This window comes from Ailuropoda melanoleuca, chromosome 15 (assembly GCF_002007445.2).
Source record: "Ailuropoda melanoleuca isolate Jingjing chromosome 15, ASM200744v2, whole genome shotgun sequence".
Taxonomy (NCBI): Eukaryota; Metazoa; Chordata; class Mammalia; order Carnivora; family Ursidae; genus Ailuropoda; species Ailuropoda melanoleuca.
In genome coordinates, this window is record NC_048232.1 from 68,340,633 (window position 1) to 68,367,312 (window position 26,680).

General features: G+C 39.5%; 1 protein-coding gene across 11 annotated transcripts in view; it reads left to right on the top strand.

Annotated features, from left to right (window-relative positions):
- Positions 1-26,680, top strand: part of APAF1 (apoptotic peptidase activating factor 1) — a 95,856-nt gene that overhangs the window by 59,491 nt on the left and 9,685 nt on the right. For all 11 annotated transcript variants that reach the window (XM_019800772.2, XM_002920278.4, XM_034644192.1 and 8 more), the window contains 5 exons: positions 7,156-7,275; positions 7,593-7,718; positions 12,250-12,375; positions 14,110-14,256; positions 18,727-22,560. In XM_019800772.2, coding sequence (XP_019656331.1) covers positions 7,156-7,275; positions 7,593-7,718; positions 12,250-12,375; positions 14,110-14,256; positions 18,727-18,873 — 666 coding nt within the window. In that variant the 3' untranslated portion in view covers positions 18,874-22,560. The remainder of the gene's footprint in view (positions 1-7,155; positions 7,276-7,592; positions 7,719-12,249; positions 12,376-14,109; positions 14,257-18,726; positions 22,561-26,680) is intronic.

Consider the following 26,680-nt stretch of genomic DNA (forward strand, 5'->3'; position numbering starts at 1 on the left):
TGGAAGGTTGTTTATTTTGAAGATCAAGGAGTCATTTGAGTTCCCCTGCCTGCCTTGGTATTTGGATTTGTATCAGTAAATATACTTTTTTTATCACATTTATATAATTTCGAAAGCTTTACTTTTTTTGATAGTAGTAAAATCCGATTGAAATAAATTTTTTTTTTCTTTCTTGAGAGAGAGTGAGAGTGCACACATGTGAGGAGGAGAGGGGCAGGAGGAGAGGGTGAGAGAGAATCCCATCCAGGCTCCTCATTGAGCACAGGGCCTGTCACAGGGCTTGATCTCATGACCCTGAGATCGTGACCTGACCCCAGATCAAGAGTTGGACACTTAACCGACTGATACACCCAGGCATCCCTCTGAAATAATTTTATTCTTTTAAGGATAAAATGTTTATTATAGGAATGAAATCCTATGAAAAAAGAATAGTTTGTCATAATGAAGGATTGTGGATACCGAGGCCTTTAAGCCTACTATATATTCTTTTAAAAATTAACTTTGTTTTTATGAAAGTTCCAGTGCACAATACTTTCAAAACTTAGGTAGTATTACAAAGCTCATTATGGAAAATAGACCCCCCCCATTACTCATTCTCCAGAAGCACCTCTTTTAGCTTCTAGATATTTCTTTTGATATTTACCTTCATGCCCCCATATCCCATGCTTATAATGTTACCAATTTCTGCGTTTGAGAATTTACTGAAAATTAAGATGAACGTATTAAGATGAAAATTTAGCTTTTTTCCTTTTCCCACCTGTGTTACCTTTGACATATGCACACACTCTTTTATCAATCCCATTATCCTAATACAATTATGATAACATTTTGTTTAGGTCATTAATGTCATTATAACTAAGTAGACTAAGTGTACTATGAATGTGTTTTCTGCCTTAATGCAATGTAGGACAGTTCTACCTTTGCCTGGTTTGCAATTATTTTACCCTAAAATTTTGAAGACATTGTTCCATTTTCTCTCAAGGTTCCAAAGCTCATATTGAGACATCTGGAGCCATTCTGATTCCTAATCTTTCTCTCTGGAAGATTTTAGGATCTTCTCTGTGTTCCTAGAATTTTGAAATTTCATGGTGATGGGTCTTGGCGTGTATTTGTTTTATCCATTGTTTTCAATATTTGTGATCCCTTCTCAATTTGGAAACTTAATGGTTTTCAATTCAAATTTAATTTTTTTCTTTGATCCCTCTTCACCCCAGAATGCTTTTTCTTTTTCTCTAAAAATCATCATTCAGATAGTGGATCTCCTGGACTGATCATGTAATTTTGTTTTTCTACATTTCATCATTATTTTATTTANTTGAAATTTCATGGTGATGGGTCTTGGCGTGTATTTGTTTTATCCATTGTTTTCAATATTTGTGATCCCTTCTCAATTTGGAAACTTAATGGTTTTCAATTCAAATTTAATTTTTTTCTTTGATCCCTCTTCACCCCAGAATGCTTTTTCTTTTTCTCTAAAAATCATCATTCAGATAGTGGATCTCCTGGACTGATCATGTAATTTTGTTTTTCTACATTTCATCATTTTAAACATGCTCTATTTTCTGGGAATTTTCTTCAGATTTCTCTACCAGTCCTTTCATTGAGTTTTTCATTTCTACTATTTATTTGTGTATATATGTATGTATGCATTTATTGAGAGAGTGCTGGAGCTGGGGCAGAAGGAGAGGAAGAGAGAGAATCTTAAGTAGGCTCCACACTCAGTGCAGAGCCCAACACAGGGATTGATCCCACAACCCTGAGATATGACCTGAGTTGAAATCAAGAGTTGGACACTTAACTGACTGAGATACCTGGGCGCTCCTTCGTTTCTGCTGTTTTTAATGCCGAAGAGTCCATTCTTCTTCCTTTTGAAGAACATTGTGTTCTTGTTTCATGGATATAATATTTTCTCTGAGGATGGATGGATATATAAATAATATAGAAATCACGTATAATTTTTTCCTCAAAATTTCATTTTTATGTGTAGTTGCTATTTCTTCCGAGGTGTGTTTTGCTGTGTGGTTGTTTTGGCCTTTTGTTTTAAAGGTCTTCCTCAGCTGTGTGGTGATCATTAGCTACCAGAAGTGACACTGAAAGGCTGATTGAAAGCTCTGTGTGTTGACTGAGACCTTTTCTGAGAAATGGTCTGAATGGGGAATCTTTGTTGTCCATATCTTTAGGTCTTTTTTCCTCGTCTTGTCAGATTCGTAGAGAGGAATCTTCTGGTCTTTCTGCGGAGGTTATAAATCTGGCTGACAGGTCCTTAGAGCTAAGTGGGGAAGAGCCCTAGAGGTAGGTGTAACGTGTCCCCTTGTTTAGTGTGTAAACCTTCATTTGATCCCCCTCTTCTCAAAACTATAATTCTGTCCTCAGTTGTGCTGGTGCCCTTTAATTCAGAGTCTTCCTTCTGGTTTGCTGCCATTGTTTGGAGGAACATTTTCTGCACTTTACTCTTTTTTTCTCATAGTAACTTTGTTTGTATTCAATGACAGTTCTTTCCTTTTTTACACAAAATTAATTTTCCTGAACTCCTTGAAGGAGTGGGCAATGCCAACATTTCTAGCTTTGTAGCTCTCCAGCTCCTCCTCCTTTTGTTTTCATAAAGCATTCAAAATACGGCCTTGTTCCTATGATACTGCTGTGCCCTGTCTCCTTCCTTCATTTTTATTTAGACCTTCTCTTTCCTTTGCTGCCATTATCCTGTCCTACTCAATTTTGATTCTGTTTCCCGAAGTTTCTCCTCATTATTATAGGATTTGTTCTGGTTAATTTTGAGAATTCATAGGTCCCAGACTGGTCTAGCCCTTCCAGACTTTTCTATAGTTGCCTTGTACTCAGTGTCTGTTGCTGCTCTCCCCCTGGTCCACTGCACTTTCCAGTGAATATCACTGGGTTGTTTTGGAATTCTCTTGTTTTTAGTTCTGTCAGACTCTCTGCTGTTCTCTGCTTCTTCCCATGTAGGTGCTGGGATACAAGCCTTGCAGCTCTCAGTTTGTCCCTACTCAGTTGTATCTAGGGGTTTGTGGGGATACTTCGTCAGTTAACAAGGTTTTGTTTGTGCATTTTTGGTTTTGCTATTTTAATTGCTTTGTCTGCTTTTAATGGAGGCTTCAGGGAGATTTAAAAAAACTACGCCTGCATGGTTGCCATCTTCCCACAATTCCTCGTAGTTCTGGTCCTCGCCCCACCCTTACTCCCACCTCTGATGTCCTCAGTGACCTCAGTTTCTGAGCATTTGGTGAGTTCTGTAGTGTCCGTTTTGTTGCTTTTGTCTTTCTCTAATGCTTTTAGGATTCTTTTTTCTTGGTTATGTTAAGTCAGTTACCATTCTCCTGCTTTTCGGGCTCCAACATTTTTTTGTTTTTAGAGATTTTATTTATTTACTTGCCAGAGAGAGAGAGAGAGAGAGAGAGAGCGAGCACAAGCAGGGAGAGCGGCAGGCAGAGGGAGAGGTGGGCTCCCTGCTGAGCAGGGACCCCAAGCCTGAGCCCGATGCGGAACTCAATCCCAGGACCCCGGGATCATGACCTGAGCCGAACGCAGATGCTTAACCAACTGAGCCACCCAGGCTCCAACATTTTGTTGTTGTCTTCATTCCCATTCTTTTGACTTTGTCATTGTAGTAGGGTTTTAAAAGTGAAGAAGATATAAATGCATATGTTCAGCAGAAGTTACTGTTCAATACATATGTATATCCTGTAGCAGCAGTGGTTATAGTATTAAAAACTGTTTAGACGGGGCACCTGGCTGACTCAGAAGAGCATGCAACTCTTGATCTCGGGGTCGTGAATTCGAGCCCCACCTTGGGGGCGAGATTACTAAAATAAATAAACATTAAAAAGAATCTATTTTGAAAAAAATATTTTTATGTTGTATCTTTGTGAGTTCTGTAGGATTGGAATGAAATTTGGTTTCAGTGAGAAACTTACTGCAGGTTCCCATGATACTGGTGTATTAGCTATGAAATTCAGCATGTATTCACCTTTCTTCCTCTCCAGATGGCTTTGAAACCGGTAAAACTAAACTACATCTGACGGAATTCTGCTGATTCTGCTGAGACATTGTATACTGTATAGTTTTTCTGTCAGAAGCTAAATTCATAGGTTTAATGACCTGCTTGAACATCAGATATTCTCAGCCAGGGGAAGAAATAATTTCTAGGAATATTTTTAGGATCAGAGTTAGCTTATTTTTAGAAATATGAGTTAAGTGGTGTTTCATCCTCTTTTTGTGCTCTATCCAGAGTACTTCTTACATTTAAAATGTTTTAATGAGTGTACATTCATGTAATAAAACTGTTGGGGGGTATTTCCAAGAATTGACTAGTTGGGTTTTTGTTTTAATTTTTTAGCAAATAATTAATTGAAAGTTTGTCCCCCCCCCCGCCACAGCTTTGTTGAGGTGTGACAAAAATGTATGTTTTAGATGTACGTGATGATTTGATTTGATATAATAGGTACACATTGTGAAATAATTACAGTGATTAATTAGCAAATCTATACACATGTCACATAGTTACCGTTTTGGAAGTTTATTTTATTCATCTTTGTGTCCCCAGTGTGCTTGCCTGGAATTTAGTAGGAGTTCAGTAAATCTTTGTTGAGCTAAACTAAAGGTATTGCCAAGATTTGCAAAATCAACTCACCTGTTCATAGCACCTAGAGTTGTGAAAATTGAGGTCTACCTATGGTAGTTTTTGTTCCTTTCTCTTGAGCTAAATAAAGCCCAGGTAGTAGCCATGTTCACCTGAGCCAACGTATGAGAGTATATTGACTCTCTCAGGTATAAGAAGATCTTCGGAATTTTTAAAATTTTAATTTTACTATTTATACCCTGAAAAAACTCTGTAGTGTATATACGTTGCAAAAATTATAGCTTATGGTAGAGACATCCCCAAACTCAACCTTAATACATTTGGCTAGTGCTGGTGAAAGTTTAGCTCTTATGTAAGGTGATTCCATTAGTACAGTGTGTTTGAGTCCAACAAAAAAGTGTCCCTGTCATCACTGCCTTATCAGAAATCTTCTGCAACAAAAACTGCTAAGGCTATTCTTTTTTTTTTTTTTTTTTTTTTTTTTTTTTTTTAAAGATTTATTTATTTATTTGACAGAGATAGAGACAGCCAGCGAGAGAGGGAACGCAAGCTGGGGGAGTGGGAGAGGAAGAAGCAGGCTCATAGCAAAGGAGCCTGATGTGAGGCTCGATCCCATAACGCCGGGATTACGCCCTGAGCCGAAGGCAGACGTTTAACTGCTGTGCCACCCAGGCGCCCCTAAGGCTATTCTTAATCTTCCCTTAGCAATTGTCAAATTTTGTGTTACATCTGCTCAGGAACGCTCTCTGACTTCTTGATGTGGAGGGCAGCAGTAAGAACCTAAGACAGGATTGAACACTGAATCAGACACAGCTAGGAATGGCAGTGCTAGTCACTCAGGAAGAGCTGTTCATAGTAGCCACTGTTTCTCTAGTCCAGTAAAGCCCAGAAAGTAGGAGAGAGCCAGAAAGTTCCTAGTGGAAATGGTCTAGGGTATTTTATGTTTAGTCACATGGAATACCTTTCCTTTCTGATATGATTTGGGGAGGCAGGAAACCTCTCTTTCTTCTCCTTCCCCCAGCATATCTCTTTGAGTTCTTAAAATGCTGAAATTCCTGGGGCGCCTGGGTGGCACAGCGGTTAAGCGTCTGCCTTCAGCTCAGGGCGTGATCCCGGCGTTATGGGATCGAGCCCCACATCAGGCTCCTCCGCTATGAGCCTGCTTCTTCCTCTCCCACTCCTCCTGCTTGTGTTCCCTCTCTCGCTGGCTGTCTCTATCTCTGTCGAATAAATAAATAAAATCTTTAAAAAAAAATGCTGAAATTCCTAATTCATTCTCTTTAAAACTCCTCTTACTTCCAGTTCCTCTTCTAGGGTCCCCTTGCCCTCATACAGATACCCTACTCCTAATATCCTTATTCTGTGAATGAGCACTTGGAGACAGGAGAGAGAGATCTGAGAGCCAGGGCTCAGTGGGTAGGGTGGCTGCTAAGTGTGGAGGATAAAGGAGTAAAGAAGGGGATAAGAGAACTGTCATTTCTTTTACAGTTTTGCCTAAGCCTGATAGGAAAAGCCTAAAAACATTTCTACCATTGAACCTTCACCAGTCAGAAGCTTGACCCAGAATATCACTAATGTGCATACCTGTGGTGGTTGCTGATTTCTCTTCATCTTTTTATTCCTGATGTTAAAAAATAGAAGAAAATTCTGTTCCAGTCTGCCTGATTGCCCACAGCTCAGAAATCCAGCTTCATCAGGCCCACTGGGCTTGTTTTTTTGAATCTCTTCCCAACCTTTTCCCCCTGTTTCTTTTGTATGTCCTGTATTTCAGCCAGATTGAACTATGAACCAGTCCCCATAATCTTTCCATGTTTTCCTGTTGCTGTGCTTTAACTCAAGCATTCATCCCCTTTATTCGGAATGCCCTTCTCAGGTTGTGAATCATACTTCTAGCCCATACCTCAAGCCTACTTTGAATGCACTGTCTCCATGGTTTCAAGTTCTTCTTCTCCCCTATGCCTGAGGAATTCTTCCTAGAGTTCCATGTGAAAAACAATGTACTGTATTACTTCTTTAGTCAATTTGAGGATTGCATTAGGGAATAGCTGATAGCTAAGATCTCTGAAACTTAGAAATTCCATGACTTAGTTTGAAGTTGCTCTGGTCAGCTGACCTTCCCTGGCAGAAGGGCCAGTAGGATTCAGTAGCTTCAGTGGAGCTAGGATCTTCAGTCTTGGCCTAGCTTGTGGGGCTTAGGAAATTGAATATGTAATAGAGATAATTTTCTCTGGAAAATTTAATCAGATGGTGAGCTCACTAGTATATTGTCGCTTTTGCCTATCTTCTGATATCATTAGCTACTCTCCAAGCAACTGAAGAAAATGAATTTTATTTAGGAGGAAAAATATTTTATTTTACTCCTGGTCAAGATAATTAATCCCAGCTTTTCTTCTCTCTGTCTGTAAAATGGGAATACTGTATTCTTTCTTGATACTCTTCTTTGTTTTACTGAAATGCCATGAGGACAAAAGATGTTAGGCAGTTGAGCACATATTACCACACTCCTGCGATGGGATATCTTGAGGAGAAAGTTATAACAGACTTATTGCTTTGATATTCAGGTATGGAATTGGCAATCAGAAGAATACGTCTTTCTACAAGCCCATCAGGAAACAGTAAAAGACTTTAAGCTCTTGAAAAATTCAAAACTGCTTTCTTGGTCATTTGATGGAACAGTGAAGGTAATTTGAAACACAGGTTTCTTTTTTAAAAAAGTATCCTAATATTGTAATGATTATATTTTGAAAGCTGAAAGCAGATGGATGGTAGGTAAGTACTTAAATTTTTAGATTTCTCTTTTCTCATGCCTGTTTTCTGTTTACTGCAGTCACCTACATCTGCTGTGTGTTTGTGAGCGTCTGTCCTAAAGGGCACTTAAAGAGCTCGGAACAACCAGTGTGCTGAAGCTCTTGCTTTATAGATGTGTGTTCCAGATGATTAAGCTCAGTAATGCAAAATGTGCTTAAAAGTGTCAACTTCTGATTTTTTTTTTTTGAAGGTATGGAGTATTATTACTGGAAGAATAGAAAAAGACTTTGTCTGTCACCAGGATACAGTACTTTCTTGTGATATTTCTCCTGATGCTACCAAGTTTTCATCTACATCTGCTGACAAGACTGCAAAGGTAGGTCAATTAGTTGAAATGCGCATGCATAAAAGTTTGGTATTGGTTATGTATTGAGTCCAAATGATGTATAACGTAGTAAGTTTCTGTCTACGTGTCTGTCTCATATTTTGTGAGTTTTTGGAGGATGGCATCAACATTTAGTTTGTGTCAAACAAATAAATGAATAACATGAGGGCTTTGATTTCTGCCTTACTGATGACTTTTTGTCTATTACTAATAAAATGGAGTTTCTGCTATCTATTATAGGCAATAAAAAGCACTGAAAGGGATTTACATTTAATTGCACATCCACAGTAAATGTTTATCTAATTGACATAAATTGATACTTCTGAAAATCACATTCCAGTGAAATGATGCTGGCAGGTTGGGTTCATTGACTACTCCATTCTTTTCTTTTTTCTCTATCTTTGTTAATGACCTCATTATCTAACCACCTTTCCAAACTACAAACCTTGGAATTGTGTGGGACTTTCTCTTGTCTTTCATATTCTGATGATTACTCCTCGGTGTTTCTTTTCTTTCTTTCTTTTTTTTTTTTTGGATTAATTGCTGTTTTATTAAATTGATCAAAATCCATTACTATTATTTATTTTGCTGATGAAATTGTCCCACATCTGGTGCCTGTGTCTTTTTTTTTTAAATTTTTTATTATGTCAGTCACCATACAGTGCATCATTAGTTTTTGATGTAGTGTTCCATGATTCATTGTTTGTGTATAACACCCAGGTCTCCATGCAATACGTGCCCTCCTTAATACCCATCACCGGCCTATCCCAGTCCCCCACCCTCCTCCCCTCTGAAACCCTCAGTTTGTTTCCCAGAGTCCATAGTCTCTCGTGGTTATTCCCCCTTCTGTTTACTCCCCCTTCATTCTTCCCTTCCTTCTCCTACTGATCACCCTGCTATTCCTTATGTTCCATAAATGAGTGAAACCATATGATAATTGTCTTTCGCTGCTTGACTTATTTCACTTAGCATAATCTCCTCCAGTCCCATCCATGTTGCTGCAAATGCTGGGTAATCATTCTTTCTGATGGCTGAGTAATATTCCATTGTATATACGTACCACATCTTCTTTATCCATTCATCTGTTGAAGGGCATCTCGGCTCCTTCCAGGATTTAGCTATTGTGGACAATGCTGCTATGAACGTTGGGGTGCATATGGCCCTTCTCTTCACTACGTCTGTATCTTTGGGGTAAATCCCTGGTAGTGCAATTGCTGGGTCATAGGGTAGTTCTATTTTTAACTTTTTGAGGGACCTCCACACTGTTTTCCAGAGTGGCTGTACCAACTTGCATTCCCACCAAAAGTGTAAGAGGGTTCCCCTTTCTCCACATCCTCTCCAGCATTTGTTGATTCTTGCCTTATCAATTTTTGCTATTCTAACTGGTGTAAGGTGGTATCTCAAAGTGGTTTTGATTTGAATTTCCCTGATGGCTAATGATTTTGAACATTTTTTCATGTGTCTGTTAGTCATTTGTATGTCTTTATTGGAAAAGTGTTCATATCTTCTGCCCATTTTTTGATTTGATTATTTGTTTCTCGTGTAGTGAGTTTGAGAAGTTCTTTATAGATCTTGGATACCAGCCTTTTATCTGTAGTTTCATTTGCAAATATCTTCTCCCATTCTGTGGGTTGCCTCTTTGTTTTGATGACTGTTTCCTTTGCTGTGCAAAAACTTTTTATCTTGATGAAGTCCCAAAAGTTCATTTTTTCTTTCGTTTCTCTTGCTTTTGGAGACGCGTCATGCAAGAAGTTGCTGTGGCTAATGTTAAAGAAGTAACAGCCTATGTTCTTCTCTATGATTTTGATGGATTCCTGTCTGACATTGAGGTCTTTCATCCATTTGGAGTTTATCTTTGTGTGTGGCGTGAGAGAGTGGTCAATTTTCATTCTTTTGTATATAGCTGTCCAATTTTCCCAGCACCATTTATTGAAGAGACTGTCTTTTTTCCACTGGATGTTTTTTCCTGCTTTGTAAATATTAGTTGACCATAAAGTTGAGGGTCCATTTCTGGGTTCTCTATTCTGTTCCATTGGTCTGCATGACTGTTTTTGTGCCAGTACCATGCTGTCTTGGTGATCACAGCTTTGTAGTATAGCTTGAAATCAGGCAACGTGATGCCCCCAGCTTTGTTTTTCTTTTTTCAACATTTCCTTGGCGATTCGGGGTCTTTTCTGGTTCCACACAAATTTTAGGATTGTTTGTTCCAGCTCTTTGAAAAATGTCGTTGGTATTTTGATTGGAATGGCGTTGAAAGTGTAGATTGCTATGGGTAGCATAGACATTTTAACAATGTTTATTCTTCCGATCCACGAGCATGGAATGTTTTCCAATTTTTTATGTCTTCTTCAATGTCTTTCATGAGTGTTCTGTGCTTTCTAGGGTATAGATCCTTTACCTCTGTGGCTAAGTTTATTCTGAGATATCTTATGGTTTTTGGTGCTATTGTAAATGGAATCGCCCTAATTTCTCTTTCTTCAGTCTCGTTATTCGTGTATAGAAATGCAACTGATTTCTGGGCATTGATTTTGTATCCTGCCACCTTACTGAATTGTTCTATAACTTCTAATAGTTTGGGAGTGGATTCCTTTGGGTTTTCCATATAGAGTATCATGTCATCTGCAAAGAGAGACAGTTTGACTTCTTCTTTGCCGATTTGGATACCTTTGATCCCTTTTTGTCTTCTGATTGCTGTTGCAAGGACTTCTAGTACTATGTTGAATAATAGTGGCGAGAGTGGGCATCCTTGTCGTGTTCCTGATCTTAAGGGAAAGGCTTCCAGCTTTTCCCCATTGAGAATAATGCTTGCAGTAGGCTTTTCATAGATGGCTTTTATGAGATTGAGAAATGTACCCTCTATTCCTACACTCTGAAGGGTTTTAATCAGGAAAGGATGCTGTATTTTGTCAAATGCTTTTTCTGCATCAATTGAGAGGATCATATGGTTCTTGAGTCTTTTCTTGTTGATATGATGTATCACATTGATTGATTTGCGAGTGTTGAACCATGCTTGCATCCCAGGTATGAATCCCACTTGGTCATGATGGATAATCCTTTTAATGTACTGTTGGATCCTATTAGCTAGGATCTTGTTGACAACTTTGGCATCCATATTCATCAGGGATATCGGTCTGTAATTCTCCTTTTTGAGGGGATCTTTGTCTGGTTTGGGGATCAAGGTAATACTGGCCTCATAGAATGAGTTTGGTAGTTTTCCTTCTGTTTCTATTTTTTGAAACAGCTTCAGGAGAATAGGTATTATTTCTTCTTTGAATGTTTGGTAGAATCCCCGGGGAATNCCCCGGGGAATCCGTCAGGGCCCCGGACTCTTGGTTTTTGGAAGGTTTTTGATCACTGCTTCAATCTCGTCATGATTAATTCCTTGGTGTTTCTTGACTCATTCTTCTCCTCCTTGCCCCCACCCATAAGATTAGGCTCTCCTGCATTGGTGGACCTACCTCTGGTCTGTGCCTCTTCCAGTTTTATCTTTCCTGCCTCTGAGTCTCCAGTTGAAAGAACCTCTGTGACCTCGCAGTTTATAAGCCAGACTCCTTTGCTTGTGACCATTTCTTTCTGCTGCCTTGTTTCCTTTGTGCCAGGCTACGTTTACCTCCATCTTCTGTGCATGTGGTTTGGCTTGACACAAGCTTCTCCTTTTTTACCTTGAAGCATTACTCATTCTTCCAGACCTAGATTCGATGTCAGCTCTTCAGTGAACCCTTTCCTGGCCCTCAGGCAGGGTGAGCTGCTCTACCTTCAGTGTTCCATATTACGTGTGTTTCTTAGAGCATTGACTTCGTATAACTATTCACTTAACAATTCATAAGTCTGTATTCCTGATTAAACTATCAAGTTTTCAAGGACAGGGACTGTATCCAGTTCATCTTTGTACCACCAGTTCTTAGTTCACGGTGTCTGAAACATGGTAATTTCAGCGAATTCTTGTTAAATGGTGATGACAGAACCACAAGGGAGAATATTGGAAAGGAAAGAACAGCATTTTGGCTGCTGAGACAGTAGGATAGTATAGTGACTAACCTTTAAAGAACACTTGCCGTATATTAGACCCTGTGCTAGGAATTTCACTATTATCTCATTTAATTTTCACACCTCAGGTACTGTTGTCCCATTGTACAGGTGTAGAGACTGAAGCTAGAGATGCTTATGTGGGTTGTCCTACACCATGAGGAGCTAGTCAGTGTAGGGGAGCCAGATTCACACTCAAGTTGACTTCAATCTGTAGACTGCTCTTAACTGATTGGCTAGTCTTTCTTTTAAGTCTAAAGTTTAAGAAGCTGTGATTTTGGTCTTTGAGCTGAAGTTAACTTGAGTAAAGGGAAAGTCAGAAAAAAACATTGTTGCAAGTTGGAGCTTGGGCCTTATCTAATGAAAATTTATGAACTGTTGAATGTTAGAATTTCCATATGATTGAATTTATGGCTAACTAGCCCTCAGGACAGAGTTTGCAAGTACTTATGTTGAATGTATTTACTATTCCTAAACAATCCCAATTGCCTTCCAGATTTGGAGTTTTGACCTTCTTTCCCCTCTTCATGAATTGAGGGGCCACAAAGGCTGTGTACGCTGCTCTGTCTTCTCTGTGGACAGTACTCTGTTGGCGACTGGAGATGACAATGGAGAAATCAGGGTAGGATGTTTGCTGACATGAAAGCACTGCTCTTTCTGTAGCTTTGCTAATGCTCCGTGCCACACTGGGGACCTTTGTTAATGTGACTGGGAAGCACAGGCCCTGGGGTTCTGGTTGAATGAGGCATCGTTTGCTTTGTTTCCTGTGCACGTTTTATTCATAGCTGCCCTCCTCTGCAGAAAAGAATTCATTTTAATTAGAGTGAAGTGTATGAGTTAGAGTCTGTGCATGCGAGGAGGCAAATGACCAGCTTATCTGTAGTTGGTTGTCTGCTCTTAGCTTGAGAATGATTCATTGGAATTCTTGGACCTGAACCAAAGGTTGTTTATAGTGGCAAAATTTGAGGAAAATTATTTTATAAATCGTTAATTAGGTTATAAATGAATAAACAGCAAATTCTACTGTTTTCAGCACTGAAAGAAAAGATCTCTTAATGAAACAATATCCATTAGACAGTCCACATTTACAGTGTATCCTATTGCAGTCCTCATGAGCCTGCCTGTCTCTGGCTGTGTTAGAAGGATCCGGCAGTTGATGGGAAAAATTTGGGCATTGGGATGGCTGCGTTAGTAACCAGTGTATTTGAGAAGCATCTTGTTTTTTTGTTTTTTCTTTTTTACAAAGGAAGATTTAAAATTCATGAGAGAGTATGTAGTTTGCAGGAATGGAGACGTTATCAGATAGGCTTTCCAGGACAATTAAGATTCTCTTGCTTGAGGACTAAGTTACCAGCCTTCTCTGTAAGACTCTTTTAATAAATGCGTGTCAACCGAAGTGGCAGGGCTGCTTTGGGAACGTTCTACTCTCAGTCTACTCTGAGTTCTTGTCCTGGATGAGAGTGCTCCTTTACTGCTTATGAAGGAGTATTTCATTTTTCAGAAACTCCTGAGGAAATAAATTCTCTTTCTTTAAATGCATGTTATTAAAAAAATTTTTTTAAAATACATTAAAGAAAAATTTTGTTTTTCTACTGGATTATTCAAAATGTAGGAAAGCTGTTAAATATGTGTGTGTGCATATATATATATATATCTAGCTTATATCTAGCTGTCTTACTGAATTCTTTGTAATGAGTCTCTTCATTTGATTCTCTTGGATTTTCTAGGGAAGCATTTATAAATGATGGTTTTTGTTATTTTCCCTTGCTGTTTATGCCTTTGTATTCCTTTTTCCTATTCTGATGGGCATTTATTTGAAAAATTAGAGTACTGCTCATACATTAATTATTGCTGGAAATAAATGGAAGCATTAGCATCTGTAAGTAATTGGGTATATATATATAAAGCCCTTCAGGGACTTATTGTTTAAAATATGTTTGAATGACTTAGGTGTTTGAATGACCTCTGTCAGAATTCTTGGTGGTAGATACTGGACTAGAATTCTATGGGTTTTTTTTTTTAGGTAGTTTGTTAGGCCTTGTTCCTTGCTTCTCCCATTATTTTCTTTTTATTAAATGAAAAAAGTCACAATATTCTGACCAGTTGTTCTAAGGTCTCGTTTTATTTTTGGAGTATGGTTAATGATAAATATTTTAGGTAATGCATTTTTATTATAATTAGCATTTTTAAAAAAATTTGGACAGGAGAGAATGCAATCTAAAAAAAATTCCTAAGGTATCACTGAATTGTAATTATATTTTTAAGAAAGATTTCCAAATATGTTCCAGAAGAGATGGATAGACATATAAAACTTCTGGGTGACCCTGTTCATGCGTTTTATATCTTGTTTGTATAGATATGGAATGTCTCAAATGGTGAACTGCTTCATTTGTGTGCTCCGATTTCCGTAGAAGAAGGAGCTGCTACGCATGGAGGTTGGGTGACTGACCTTTGCTTTTCTCCAGATAGCAAAATGCTTGTCTCTGCTGGAGGATATCTTAAGGTAAGAGTTCCTCAAAGACTGTGAAAGAAAAGAGCAGCCTAATCCTACTTTGCAAGCTATTTTCACTTCCTGTTTCTCGGTTGGGCCTCCTACAACCCAGCAGAGTGGAAGGGCAGTTACTGTTATCCTCATTTGGCAGTGATGAGACTGAGATCTGTAAGATTGCTTTCCTCAGCTCTCTTGGAAGTTTTGATTGACAGTGTTAGGAATGTTCTCTGTCCAGAGCTCTCAATTTGCCCCATACTTAGATGATCATAATGACTAGAAAGTTGGGTGTTTAATTTTATTTTCCACATCACTAATTGTTAACTCTTGGTTGAAAGTCTTTAAAAAATTTGTGGGAAAAAAATTTATTCACGAAATTTCCTTTCTTAAGTTTTAGTAGTAGTAGTGGTAGCAGTAGTGGTAGTGATAATAATAGCAGCAGTAACATATTGTTTGATTTTATAGCCTACAAAATGCTTTCCTTACATCATCTCATTAGCCAGCTTTGTGAAGCTTAAATTTTATTATCCTGGGGCACCTGGGTGGCACAGCGGTTAGGCGTCTGCCTTCGGCTCANTTTCTGGATGAGGAAACTTATGATCATGGAGGTTGTGTTTCCTAAAGTTAGTAGTAAGGTGGCTTGTGCAAAGTGACTGTTAGAGAATACAGAGGCCAAGGATTGAATGTGCTGTGGTGCCTCAGAGTCATTTATCAGTGCTTGCCTCTATTTACCCATCCACTCAATCAGAATGTGTTAATGCCCACCGTGTGCTAAGACACTGCCGTATGGCACAGTGTTTAAGACTTGGTTTTTGCCTTCTGGTGGCTTATAGTCTGGGGGAAGCAGACAGTAAATAGTCTCTAAAGTATAGGAGGGTTCTGGGACATGTCTGCATAAAGATAATGGAGTTAGCAGAGGCTTCTTAGGGAGGGGGATGCTTGAGGTGAGTGTTTTGAATGGTGGTTCACTTGTAAAAGGGGTTGAAGATCCTATATATTGTATTGACCACTTAAAATAGAACCCTAATAAATTAGATCTTACCGTACTTTTATTTCTTCCTGAAAACATTCAAGTGGAGGAACTGATTCTGATTAATTATCTAACACAGTATAGAGATTAAAAAATATTTGAATGAATGAAGTTTTTGGTTATATGAGACCCACATAATTGCAGTTTTACTCAACATAAAAATCTAGTTTATAAAAAAGAGGACAATTTTTAGCTCTCTGAGGGGATGTTTGTTATGAACCCTTTTCAAAGAGTTTGCGTTGAAAATACAATGCTTTTTATAAAATGTTGCATTGAACTATATACATTTTTGGGCACATCTTTATTTAGTTATGGGCGGGGGGGACTGTGAAACTATCACCATTTATTTTCTTCTAGTGTAAAGATAAACCGTGACTCTTAGACTTCTCTGAGGTTAGTGCTTAGCGGAGCAGCACTGCGGTCTTTGGGTTGGAAGCAGGGAGTTTTGAGCTCTGTTAACTGCTGAAAAACTTAACTGCTCAGCTTTGACCCTGAGCTCCTAGAGACCATGTCATTTGATAGCCCCATAGAAGGCTATTCCCTAATTATGAATCTGGCTTACAAGATGTGATAGCAATCAGAAATCAGATTTCTAGAGTTCTTGGAGAACCTTGAAATAAGCAGCAGAATGGGTGTCTGTACTATAGAGGTTTATGTCTTAAGGGTGTAAGAACTTATAGCCCGTACATTCAATCTGTATAAAGTTTAAGTGACAGGCTTTCTTCCCTCTGGTTGATTACTAGCATGGTTAAACTGATTATGATATAGCCCAGCCTGCATCTACCCAGCATGTTAATGAGACTATCAAAAGCACAGAGCAGGGGCGCCTGGGTGGCACAGCGGTTAAGCGTCTGCCTTCGGCTCAGGGCATGATCCCGGCTTTATGGGATCGAGCCTCACATCAGGCTCCTCCGCAATGAGCCTGCTTCTTCCTCTCCCACTCCCCCCTGCTTGTGTTCCCTCTCTCGCTGGCTGTCTCTATCTCTGTCAAATAAATAAATAAAATCTTAAAAAAAAAAAAAAACACAGAGCAAATTAAAAGTAAGAAGGAACAGCTCCTGTAGTGTCCAAAGAAATGGGCCTTTTGAGTCTGTTTACTAAGGAAACCAAGCTGTATGAATTGATTGTCAGTAAGATAAAGTAGATATCCAGTAGCTAAAAAGCTCTTAACTTTCAAAGTTATTTCTATCTATAAAGTTAAAAAGTAATATAATTTAGCTGTTTACTTGTATTATGCCGCAGAGTACATACTGTTAGAATGACAAATTCACATTAAACCATGCTTATGAGAAGGAAGTCTGATTTGAAATATGGAATACATGGTGATAAATGCAGGTGTGCCATTACTTAGCGGCCACAGAATGTAATGGTCAGGAGAGTGAGTCCTGGGTAGATTGCCTAAGGTCAAAGCCTGGCTCTGCCCCTCATTAGCTTTGCGATTTTACACAAGATTATTTAATCTCTCTATGCTTTGATTTTCTCATCTGTAAAATGAGTATAATAGTATCTATCTCTGAGTTGGGAGGGTTAAAGGAGTTAATACATGTTAGTATACATAGTGTTAAAGGAGTTAACACAGCACCCATACATAGTGTCACGAGGTATACTCTGAGTAAATGTTAGCTATTTTAATTCACTCTATTTCTTAGAGAAGTTTTAGGTTCACAGCAAAATTGAGCAGAAAGTATAGGGTTCCCGTATATCTCCTGCCCCGACACATGCATGGCCTCCCCCACTATCACCTGAGTATCAGGGGAGTTGTACATTTGTTACAATTGATGAACTTCATTTGGCACATCATTAGCACCTTAAGTCCATAGTTTACATTAGGGTTCACTCTTAGTGGTGTTCCTTCTGTGAATTTTTCTTTTTAAGATTTATTTATTTATTTGAAAGAGAGAGAGAGCACACATGCGTGAGTGGGGTAGGAGGGGCAGTGGGAGAGGGAGAGAGAATCTCAAGCAGACTCCCCGCTGAGTGTGGAGCTTGACATGGGACTCAGTCCCACAACCCTGAGATCATGACCTGGAGCCGAGATCGAGTTGGGCACTTAACGGACTGAGCCACTCAGGCACCTCCATTCTGTGATTTTTGACAAATGTATAATGAAATGTGTCCACCATTGTAGTATCATACAGAATAGTTTTGTTGCCCTAAAAATTCCCTGTGTTAGCTATTTTTAATGTCATTGTTTTTTAGTCCATATTCAAGTTAGTGGCTGATGCAGTGTTTCCGAGTGGTTTGTTTGAATAGGGGGAAAGATGGTGAGAGAACTAGATTAGGTACCAGAAACTGTCCCACCTCTGCCACTCGCTAGCGGTATCATCTTGGGTGACGAGCACTTTTTTCTCTCAGAACCCTGGTTTCCTTATTTGTAAAATGAGGCATTTGGACTAGGTGATCTCTAAGGACCTTACTATCTGCTATGATTTGCTCCTAGTGACTAAAAACTAACAAGTCTTCTCTTAAGTAGGTGGACTGTGTCCTCTGCAGTCTTGTTTACATTGCTATTTTATAAAGCAAAATTGTCAGTTCTGAAAAATTTCAAGTTTGTACAAGTTGCTTCAGTGAAGTTTATTGAAGTCCAATGGGACATACTTTTATCTGTTACTATTACTGAGTGAACACAAATAGCTGACCCAGTCAACTGCTAGAATGCTAGGCACTGCCCCAGATACAAAAGTGAGTGACACCATTATTTTGTTCATAATGCTCTGAATCTCAATGTGCCTTTTCAAAAGGTGTTCATGTACATTGTCTCTTTTGCCCTTATTTTAGCTGTGAGATACACGGGTAAGCTTTATGATCTCCATTTGGTAAATGTGAGCATTGTTGTAATCTTAGTGAATTCAGTTAGCATGAGGAGAAAGGAAGGATTTGGCCAGAGCACCTGCTGCATTTGAGATGTTCAATATTTATTTAGGAAATAAATGTACAGACTGTTTTATAGAGAAACCTGGTATTCAGCTCTTGAATCATTCCTGGGAAAAGGAAGATTCAGTAGAGAGAACATTCTGTCTGGTAGCCTATAATAGAAAATAGTCTTAGTGTCTACCAGTCTGTGTCTGCAAACGGACGTTTTTAAAGAAAAGAGGGGCATTCTTCTGTCCATCCCAATGAGAAAGACACATAGGCAGCAGAATTCAGTGTAGTCATGGCCAGAGTGGACTTCGTGCAGCCTTGTGTCTGTAGCTTTCAATAGGCTGCACATCTTCCCAGCATGCCTTGCAGTGGGGCTAGGTGTTCGATAGCTATGAGGTAGTCACCAGGATTAATCGGGAAAGGCTGACCAGATTGATTATACTATATTCAGCATTAAACCTTAGACTTTTTTCCCTGCTTTTGCTAAGTTTGGGAGTGGGGAGGTGGTGATAGGGTGAAGGATTCAGCTGGCACTGCAGTTGTCACACAGAGCAATTACCAATCTAATGAGAATTTTATTTTTCTCTGAACAGTGGTGGAATGTTGTCACTGGGGAGTCCTCACAGACCTTCTACACAAATGGAACCTGCCTTAAGAAAATATACGTGTCCCCTGACTTCAAAACATATGTGACTGTTGATAATCTTGGTATTTTATATATTTTACAGATGTTAGAGTAAAGTAGTTAAGGATTAATGTAAGTTGAACTCTTTTTAATTTTGAATTGCAAAAAATTCTAGTGAAACTCTCTGTATTTCGACTTTTTGTAAAGCTGTGAATGGTTTTGCAGTTAATGCATTCATTACAAACGTGTTTGTGGTTGGATGAATAATATTAATGTAGCTTTTTCCCAAATGAACACACCTTTAATCTTGTTTTTCATAATCATCATCATTATTGTTAACAGTTTGTCCTTAAGATGCAAATGAAAATGTAAATACGTACCTTGTTATACTGTTGGTAAAATTCTCTCTTGATGCATTCAAATTGGTTGACATAATTAATGAGAATAATTCGGAGGCAATATGTATTTTAATGCTATTATTATGCAGGGTGTGCCTCAGGGTAGCAGACCTGCTTTCTGAACCACATTTACCCCAAGGGGGATAGTTCTCCCAATTATAATCTTGGCGCTTATTTGCACCCCTTAAATTTGCTTTAAGAATATTCCAGTTTGCCTGCACAGTTTGCAACATTTCTTTTAATTCACTCGATCAGTGAGTGTTGGATTTCAGAAGTTCTTTGAAGGAAAAGTTCTTTTGAAGCAAAAATTATACGTGTTGAAGAGAATAGATTTTATTGGTCTACCTTTTCCTCACTAGCTGATGGCAGCTCTGTGCTGCGGCTGGACTCCAGTGGTCAGTCTCTGAGTTGGGTGCTGTCCTGCTTACTCTGGTTTTTTATGTACCAGACTTGTTACTTGACTGAACTTGACCTTTCTTAATCCTCACTTTCTTTTTGTTCTTTTTTTTTTTTTTTTAAGCCATGATTCTGCAGTTGAATTTTTGTAGATTAGAATATTTGGGGAGGAGCCAGTTTTCATTATAAGTTTTACAAGAATTTTTCGAAGAAATATAGTAAAAAATTTCTTCTAAGTCTGTTTACTCAGATGAACGGCATTGTCAATGCTGTTTTCAGTGAATTTCAAGAGAATTCTCTATGGTTTTCTACTCAGTAACAGAAGAATCATAGTGACTCTGGAAGATGTCACTTTTAATCTACCAACTCTTCTATTTTCCTTCTCCTTTTCTCCTCCTTCTTTCCTCCCTCTTGATTCCTCCCTCCAAGGTTAATCAGGAAACATAGCTCTTGACAGGGAAAAAGTACATCAAGCATCAGTAACTAGCTTTTTTTTAACCTCCTGATTAGGAACTTTAATTGCAGTTTAAATCTTCATTTCCCCTGACAATATATTGTTAAGGGAAATGGCAATAAATTAATAATAGTTGTGGGTCATATAAGAAAATAACCAAAATTCAAAAATTTTGCTGCTGCAAAAGAAACTAAATCAAATGAGTATTAGTGTTAATAGTAGGTAAGTAGTGAGCTGTTTCTGTTGTTGATGTGTATTAGATGTGGTGTAGGTAGCGGGGGCCTAGACCACTCCAGATGTATTTTAGATTAAATATTACTATTTAGCATTTAAGGGAGCCATAAATAGAATTCTTAAGGAGGTTTGGCTTTTGGTTTTTTATGATGGGTTGAGGAACTAGTATGTAGGCTTACTGTGATTTAAGCAAATGTGATGTGAAAATCTTAATTTTATGAAAAGATTTTTATAAATGATATGTTGTGTTAGAGTATCCAAATCATAATTTGATTTGCATACAGTGTTTAGGAACTTGATTATAACTCAGAGTATAAAGTATTAACTTTTAGAATTAAAAGCCACTTGCTATTAAAGTATATAGGCTTTTTAAAAACCTTGATTGGCTTCTGTCTTTAAAATAAAAATAGAATTGGGAAGAAAAGGTAACATGACAAAAAGGCAAGGTAAAAAACAAGGTAACTTGGAGGAAGAAGAGAAGCCTAGTATAGTGGAGCTGCATGTTTCAGGGCAGCTCAAATGGTCAGTCAAGGGGAGGGTTTTGTTTTGTGCTTGCAGATGAGCATTTTTTCAAGCATTTTCCTTTGTTTTATTTTTTTGTAATGGAAATTACATTGCATTTTGTATATGTAAAGGTTTTTTACATTGTGTGTGTCTTGTATGTTTTGAAAACTGTTTTGTATTTATGATAGGTCACATGATTTTTTTTTTTTTTGCTTCGGTATACATTTTATTACATGAAGTAAAAAACATTTTATAAAAAATAAAATTCCTAAAATATTTTTGAAAAACATTTTCAGATTGTTTCAGACTCCTTGCTTGTCCTTTGTTGATTAGAAAACAAATGTGACAGATTCTTCAAACTAAAGCCATCATCCTTTCTAGTAATGCTTTATCAACTATGTCTAATTCAAATTTATTAAAATTTTATCTCCTCAGTTTATCTCTGATGATTGCTACCTGGTGTGACTGGCACGGGAAAGAGCCTGTAAAGAAGAGAATTCATTTATGTATTTTTTTAAAAGATTTTATTTATTATTTGATAGAGAGCACAAGCAGGGGGAGAGGCAGAGGGAGAAGCAGGCTCCCCACTGAGCAGGGAGGCTGACGCAGGGCTCGATCCCAGGACCCTATCCCAGGACCCTGAGGCAGATGCGAAACCGACTGAGCCACCCAGGCGCCCCTCATGTATTCATTCTTTCATTCAGTAAATATTTATTGAGATCTACCATGTGCCTGGCATTTTTGTAGGAATTGGGGATATAGAAGTGAGCCAAACGGTCTTTTTCTTACTGCAGTTTAGGGCCAAGGAGAGGCAGAAAGAAAGTAAATAAGTAGAAAGTATAGCCTATTAGTTGATACGTTTAAGTGGGGAGGGGAGAAGCATTAGAGTTTTAGATGGAGTTGCTCACTGAGAAGGTGACACTTCAGTACAGACCTGAAAGGTGAGGGAGTGAGTCATCCAGGTATCTGGAGAGTTTCCTGAGTGAGAGTTCAGTGAGTGCAAAGACAGAACAGTGGATGGGTTGCTCCGTTACAGAGCGGGCAAGGAGGCCAGTGTGTGGCTGGAGAAGACTGCGTGGGGGGAGTGTAACAAGAGGTGCGTCACCATGCAGGGCCTCCTAGGCTACTGTAAGGACTTTTACTCTGAGATGGGAACTACTGGAGGAGTTTGGGCAGTGGAGTGATCTGACTTAAGGTTTAATTGGCTCCTCTGGCAGTGGGAAATTGAGAATAAGTTGAAAAGGGGGACAGGCAAGGGTAGAAGCAGGGGTACCAGTGAGAAGCTTTTGCAATAATTTGGGCAAAATGAAGGCAACCAGACTAGGGTGGCAGCAGTAGGGGTTGTGGCAGTTGGATTCTGGATATATTTTAATGATAAGAGTTAATAGGATTTGCCAGTGGATGAGAGAGACAAATTAAGAATGATACCAAGGTTTTGGCCTCTTTGGCTTGAGCTATTGGAAGATTAGCGTTGCCATTATCTGAGATGAAGACGGTTATGAAAGGAGCGGGGTTTTGGACATAGTAAGTTTGAGATGGCCATTAGACATCCAAGTGGGGCTGTTGAGTAGGTGTTTGGGTAAAAGGGTCTGGCGTTCATGGAAAAAATCTGTGATGGGGATATAAATCTGAGAATCATTAGTGAATCCAATGTATTTAACACCACAGGATTGGATGAGATCAGCAGTGAAACACATGTTGATAGACAAGATTGGAGTCCTAAGCCAGAGTCCAGGGCAGGCTGAGGTTGGTGAGGTGAGGGAGCAGCACAGAGACTGAGAAGGACCACAAAGAACAAGAATTGCTTCATGATGTGGTAAGTTACAGTGAATGCAGTGGGCGTGGGTTCCTAACTCAGTGTGGTTTATGGGCAAAATGCCTTTATTTTGTTTGTTTGTTCAGCCACCTGCCTGTCTTTCCCATATGGCTTGCATCTCTACTGCGTGCCAAGCACTATTTTAAGTATTAGCCAGGGCAGTACATAAATACATTTTAGTTGTTGGGAGAGATTGGGAACAATAGAGAATAAGAAAGCAAGAAAATATCAGCAGTTGTTGTATCTGTAAAATGGGTATCCGTTCTTTCTTCTCACGGTTGTTGTAAAGATTTAATAAGATAGCACTCATGAAGTACTTACCTCAGTGCTTGGGCCAAAAAAGTGCTCAGTGAACATTCCTTGGTGTAATTCGGGTCCTGTCATCTTTGACCTGGCAACAGTTCCCTGACTGCTATCTCTGCCACCAGTCATGTCCCTCTGCTTAATCTTTCCACAGTGCTCATCTTAATCTTGTCACTTCTCTCTACAACCCTGGACCTGCTGTGTGCTCTCTTGCTTCTTGGTCTTTGTATATGCTGTTCTCTCTTCTATATTGCCTATTTCCTGCCTAATTTTTTCCCCGATTCCTTCTTATCCTTCATATATTCTTTGAGATAACCCTTCTGCTGAAGGTTTGCCCAGCCCTCTCATGGTGTCCTCTTTTCTCTGCCATGGCTTTTATCACCCTGTATTGTTTACTTATTGGAGTCCATCATTAGATCGTAAGCTCCATGAAGCCAGGTCTATGTCTTTTACACCACAGTCTAACAGAAGCCCGGCTCCATTTGGAATCTCAATAAATATTTGTTGAATGATTGAAATTCTTGTATGTGTGCTTGCGTGCCCATAGCGCATTCTCTGTTCTCCATCCGCACTAGGATATCAAGAGACTAATTTAGTAGCACGTCACCAGCATTTTCTTTATCTTTCTGTTTTAGTTTGGCATTTTATTGTGAAGCATCATTAGAGGAAAGTAAAACTTCACTTGAATAAAAAAGATTTGCTTCTAGATTATATGAAATGAATAAACATGTCCCTGAAGTGTTTAAGTTGGCAAGTATGGCAATCTATTCAACATTATGTTTTTATTATAATTCACTTACTGACCTTTAGAGAAGGAGGAAATTATTTTTGCATAATTCTTGGTCTCTGAAGATTGTCACTTGTATATATTTCCTTGCTCATAACCCCTCCCCTTAAAACTATGGAGATACTATACAGTTATTAAATGCCTGAATTAGAATATCAGCTGCTATTGGGCTATGAGTTTAACCATAGAATTATTGTGTAGTTGTATATATTCATGGGGAAGGGGCAGAAAAATGTGCATCAAATGTGAGATTCATCAGAGACCAGGTCTTTGAAGTCGTTTGGCATCAACAGCATATTATTTCTAAGTCTGATGCTGTAAGAAGACCAAAACTTGGAAAATTTTCTTTTAAATTATGATTCAGGAAAATGAGCTGCTGGTGTTCGTTGTAAATTCATTTATGAGGTCAGGCCTTCAGAACTGGGAATATTGCTTATCACAGAGAAGCGAACAGAAAATCTGCCTTTGTGATTTCCCAAAACCCAAGGCTAGAGTAAGTGACGAGAGAGAGCACAGCAGGCCCAAGTTTGGGTGGGGTAGTTCTGAGCAACTGCTCAAACTGGAAAACACGCAGTAGCTGAGTGAAGCCTCTTGCTCAGTCCAAAGTGGCTGTTGGGAGGAGCCGCAGCGCACATTCTCACCATCCGTTCAAATCTTCACTGCCTCCCCCCTCAGGGGACTGCCCAGCCCTTATTCTGTCTTCACAGCACTTGAGTGGATTTGCAGACTCTGCAGTCCTAGCTTAGAGAGGAAGAACTACACCCCAGACAGTTAATCGGTGACAAAGCTAGGGCCACAGTCCAAACCTGATTTTCTTTTTTTTATAGAGAGACCCAGACCCACTGGGCTACAAGTTGAATGTCAGTTTCAATTGGAAGTGGAATCCTCCTGGGTTTATGGCAGATGAATACCAGTCTAGGGTCAAGGCTTGGGTTTCAGCAGCTGGAGAAGATTCTGGAGATCTAGGTTTCTCATCTGTGATTCATCTTCAGTTAGCATTGATTCTAAACCCCTCACCTTGTGTTTATTTGCCCCACTCTGTCAAATAACTTTCTGAGACCTTAACAAATCCTTTTTAGGAGGAAGGAAGGAGGAACTATTATTTTTTACCAGTGTTTTCTGTGCCAGGCCCTATGCTGGGCACATCCCACACATTATTTAATTGAATCCTCACAACAGGGCTGCAGGGTATTATCGCTGTTTTCTACATGTGGAAACAGGTGCAGAGAGATTAAGTCACCAGAGCCCCACAGCAAAGTGGTGGAGCTGGGGTTTTGGTCCACGCAGTTGGCCACCTCACTAAAGGCCCTGGATGAGAGGATGCAGGAGCATCATTTCAGTTATGACTTTAATTCATTATTTATTTCATTCAGATCATGTGTCATGACTGATCCTAAGCCCTGAGGTGGTCCCTGCTCTTGAGGAGCTTCTGCTTTTGGTTTTCTGGTTAGCCCGTCTCTGTTCTGTAGGGATTGCTCTTTGAAAAAAGAAGCAGGGTCCGTTCTGATAGGAGCCAAGTGGATGGCAGAGGTTGGGGGATGTTTTGGGTTTGCCAGCACTTGGCTACTACCCAGCCTGGTCTCAATTCTCAGATGACTCAAGCATTGAGCAGGGAAGGTGGTAGCCTTATGGCCTGCCTCCCTGGAGATGCTTATTTCTACTTTGAAACTCTTAGGAGGTTCGTTTGAGATTAACGGCAGCCCTGGGGTCAGTGGATCCACATGCTTTCTGCCACCTCGATTTCATTTTCTTTTCTCCTTTTCCATTTGAAAAGGTGTAGCCTCTCAGAGCCTCAGTTTCCTTATTTGTCAAATAGGGACCACAACACTTGATTGCAGAGTTTTTTGTGAGGCTTGAAAGATATGTCAAGCATCCGGTATAGGTCTCAATAGCATTATTATCTTTTGTTTCAGTTATAAACTTCCATTCCTTTGCTGCCCATGTTTCCATGGTTTACAAAGTGGGAACCTGTGACTTTTGCTTTCTCTAGGCATCCTTTTCTGTCTCATGGTAGATCTATCTTCTTGGCTGTTAGCTCGCAGGAGACAGACTTTGTTCAGCAGGAAAGCTGTCATCTGCTTTCTTTTGGGCTGTCTGAAACTTTCTTCTCTTTGGGATGCGCATGCATGCACGAGTAGTGGAGGATTGGGAATGAGAATGGAGAAGAGACCTCGGGCTTGCTGCTTGGGCTGGTGCTTGGGAGTATGGTAGAACTCTGGCTTTGGCTGTCAAGTGTATCCAAGTTCAAATCCTGGCTGCACTAATGTCCTAGCTGTGTGACTTTCAGCAAATGTTTTAATCTTCTTAAGGACCTGCTTCCCAGGGAGCAGGAGGGCCTCATCCATCCAGGGGCGAAGCTTCTTACACTTTGTTGCCCCAAAATTATCTGGAAAACTTAAAAACCTCCCTAAACCTGGACCTCATCCCAGGCCAGTTAATTCAGAATCTCTGGAGATGGGACCCAGGCATCTGTATTGTTTTAAAGTTCCCCAGGTGATTCCAGAGGTCAGTGGAGGTTGAGAACCAGTACCCTTTGCTCTGTCGCCCTTGATGGCCAGGCCACTGCCATCTTCTGTCCAGCTGCCAGGTGCACTTTGATGACTGCTTCTACAGTGTGCTGCTGTACCTGCTTTGCTATGACAGCCTCAGGAGTGTTGCTGGGCAGCACAGACGTTTGGTATGCCTATTATATTAACAGAGATGAGGGAATCTTTCCTGCTTGGATTTGATGGCTAATTTTTAGAGCAACTATTTTAGGGTTATTACCATCATGGCTTTGGTTATGGCTTTCTCTATCCAGGTGTCTCACCTTTGTGTACTTGCTTTCACTTTTGACCTAGTACCATGATTATTTCCATCATGGCAGACACTGTTGGTGGCCATCCTAATATCCAGTCTCTTCGTTTTCGTCACTAACAATTCCTGAATTGTTGGGGGGCTGTAGTGTGCTCAGCTAAAATCAACAGCTATGTTTTCCAGCTGCCTGTGTAAGGGTGGCCAATGAGTTGTGGCTTGAAGCTTCCAGAAAAG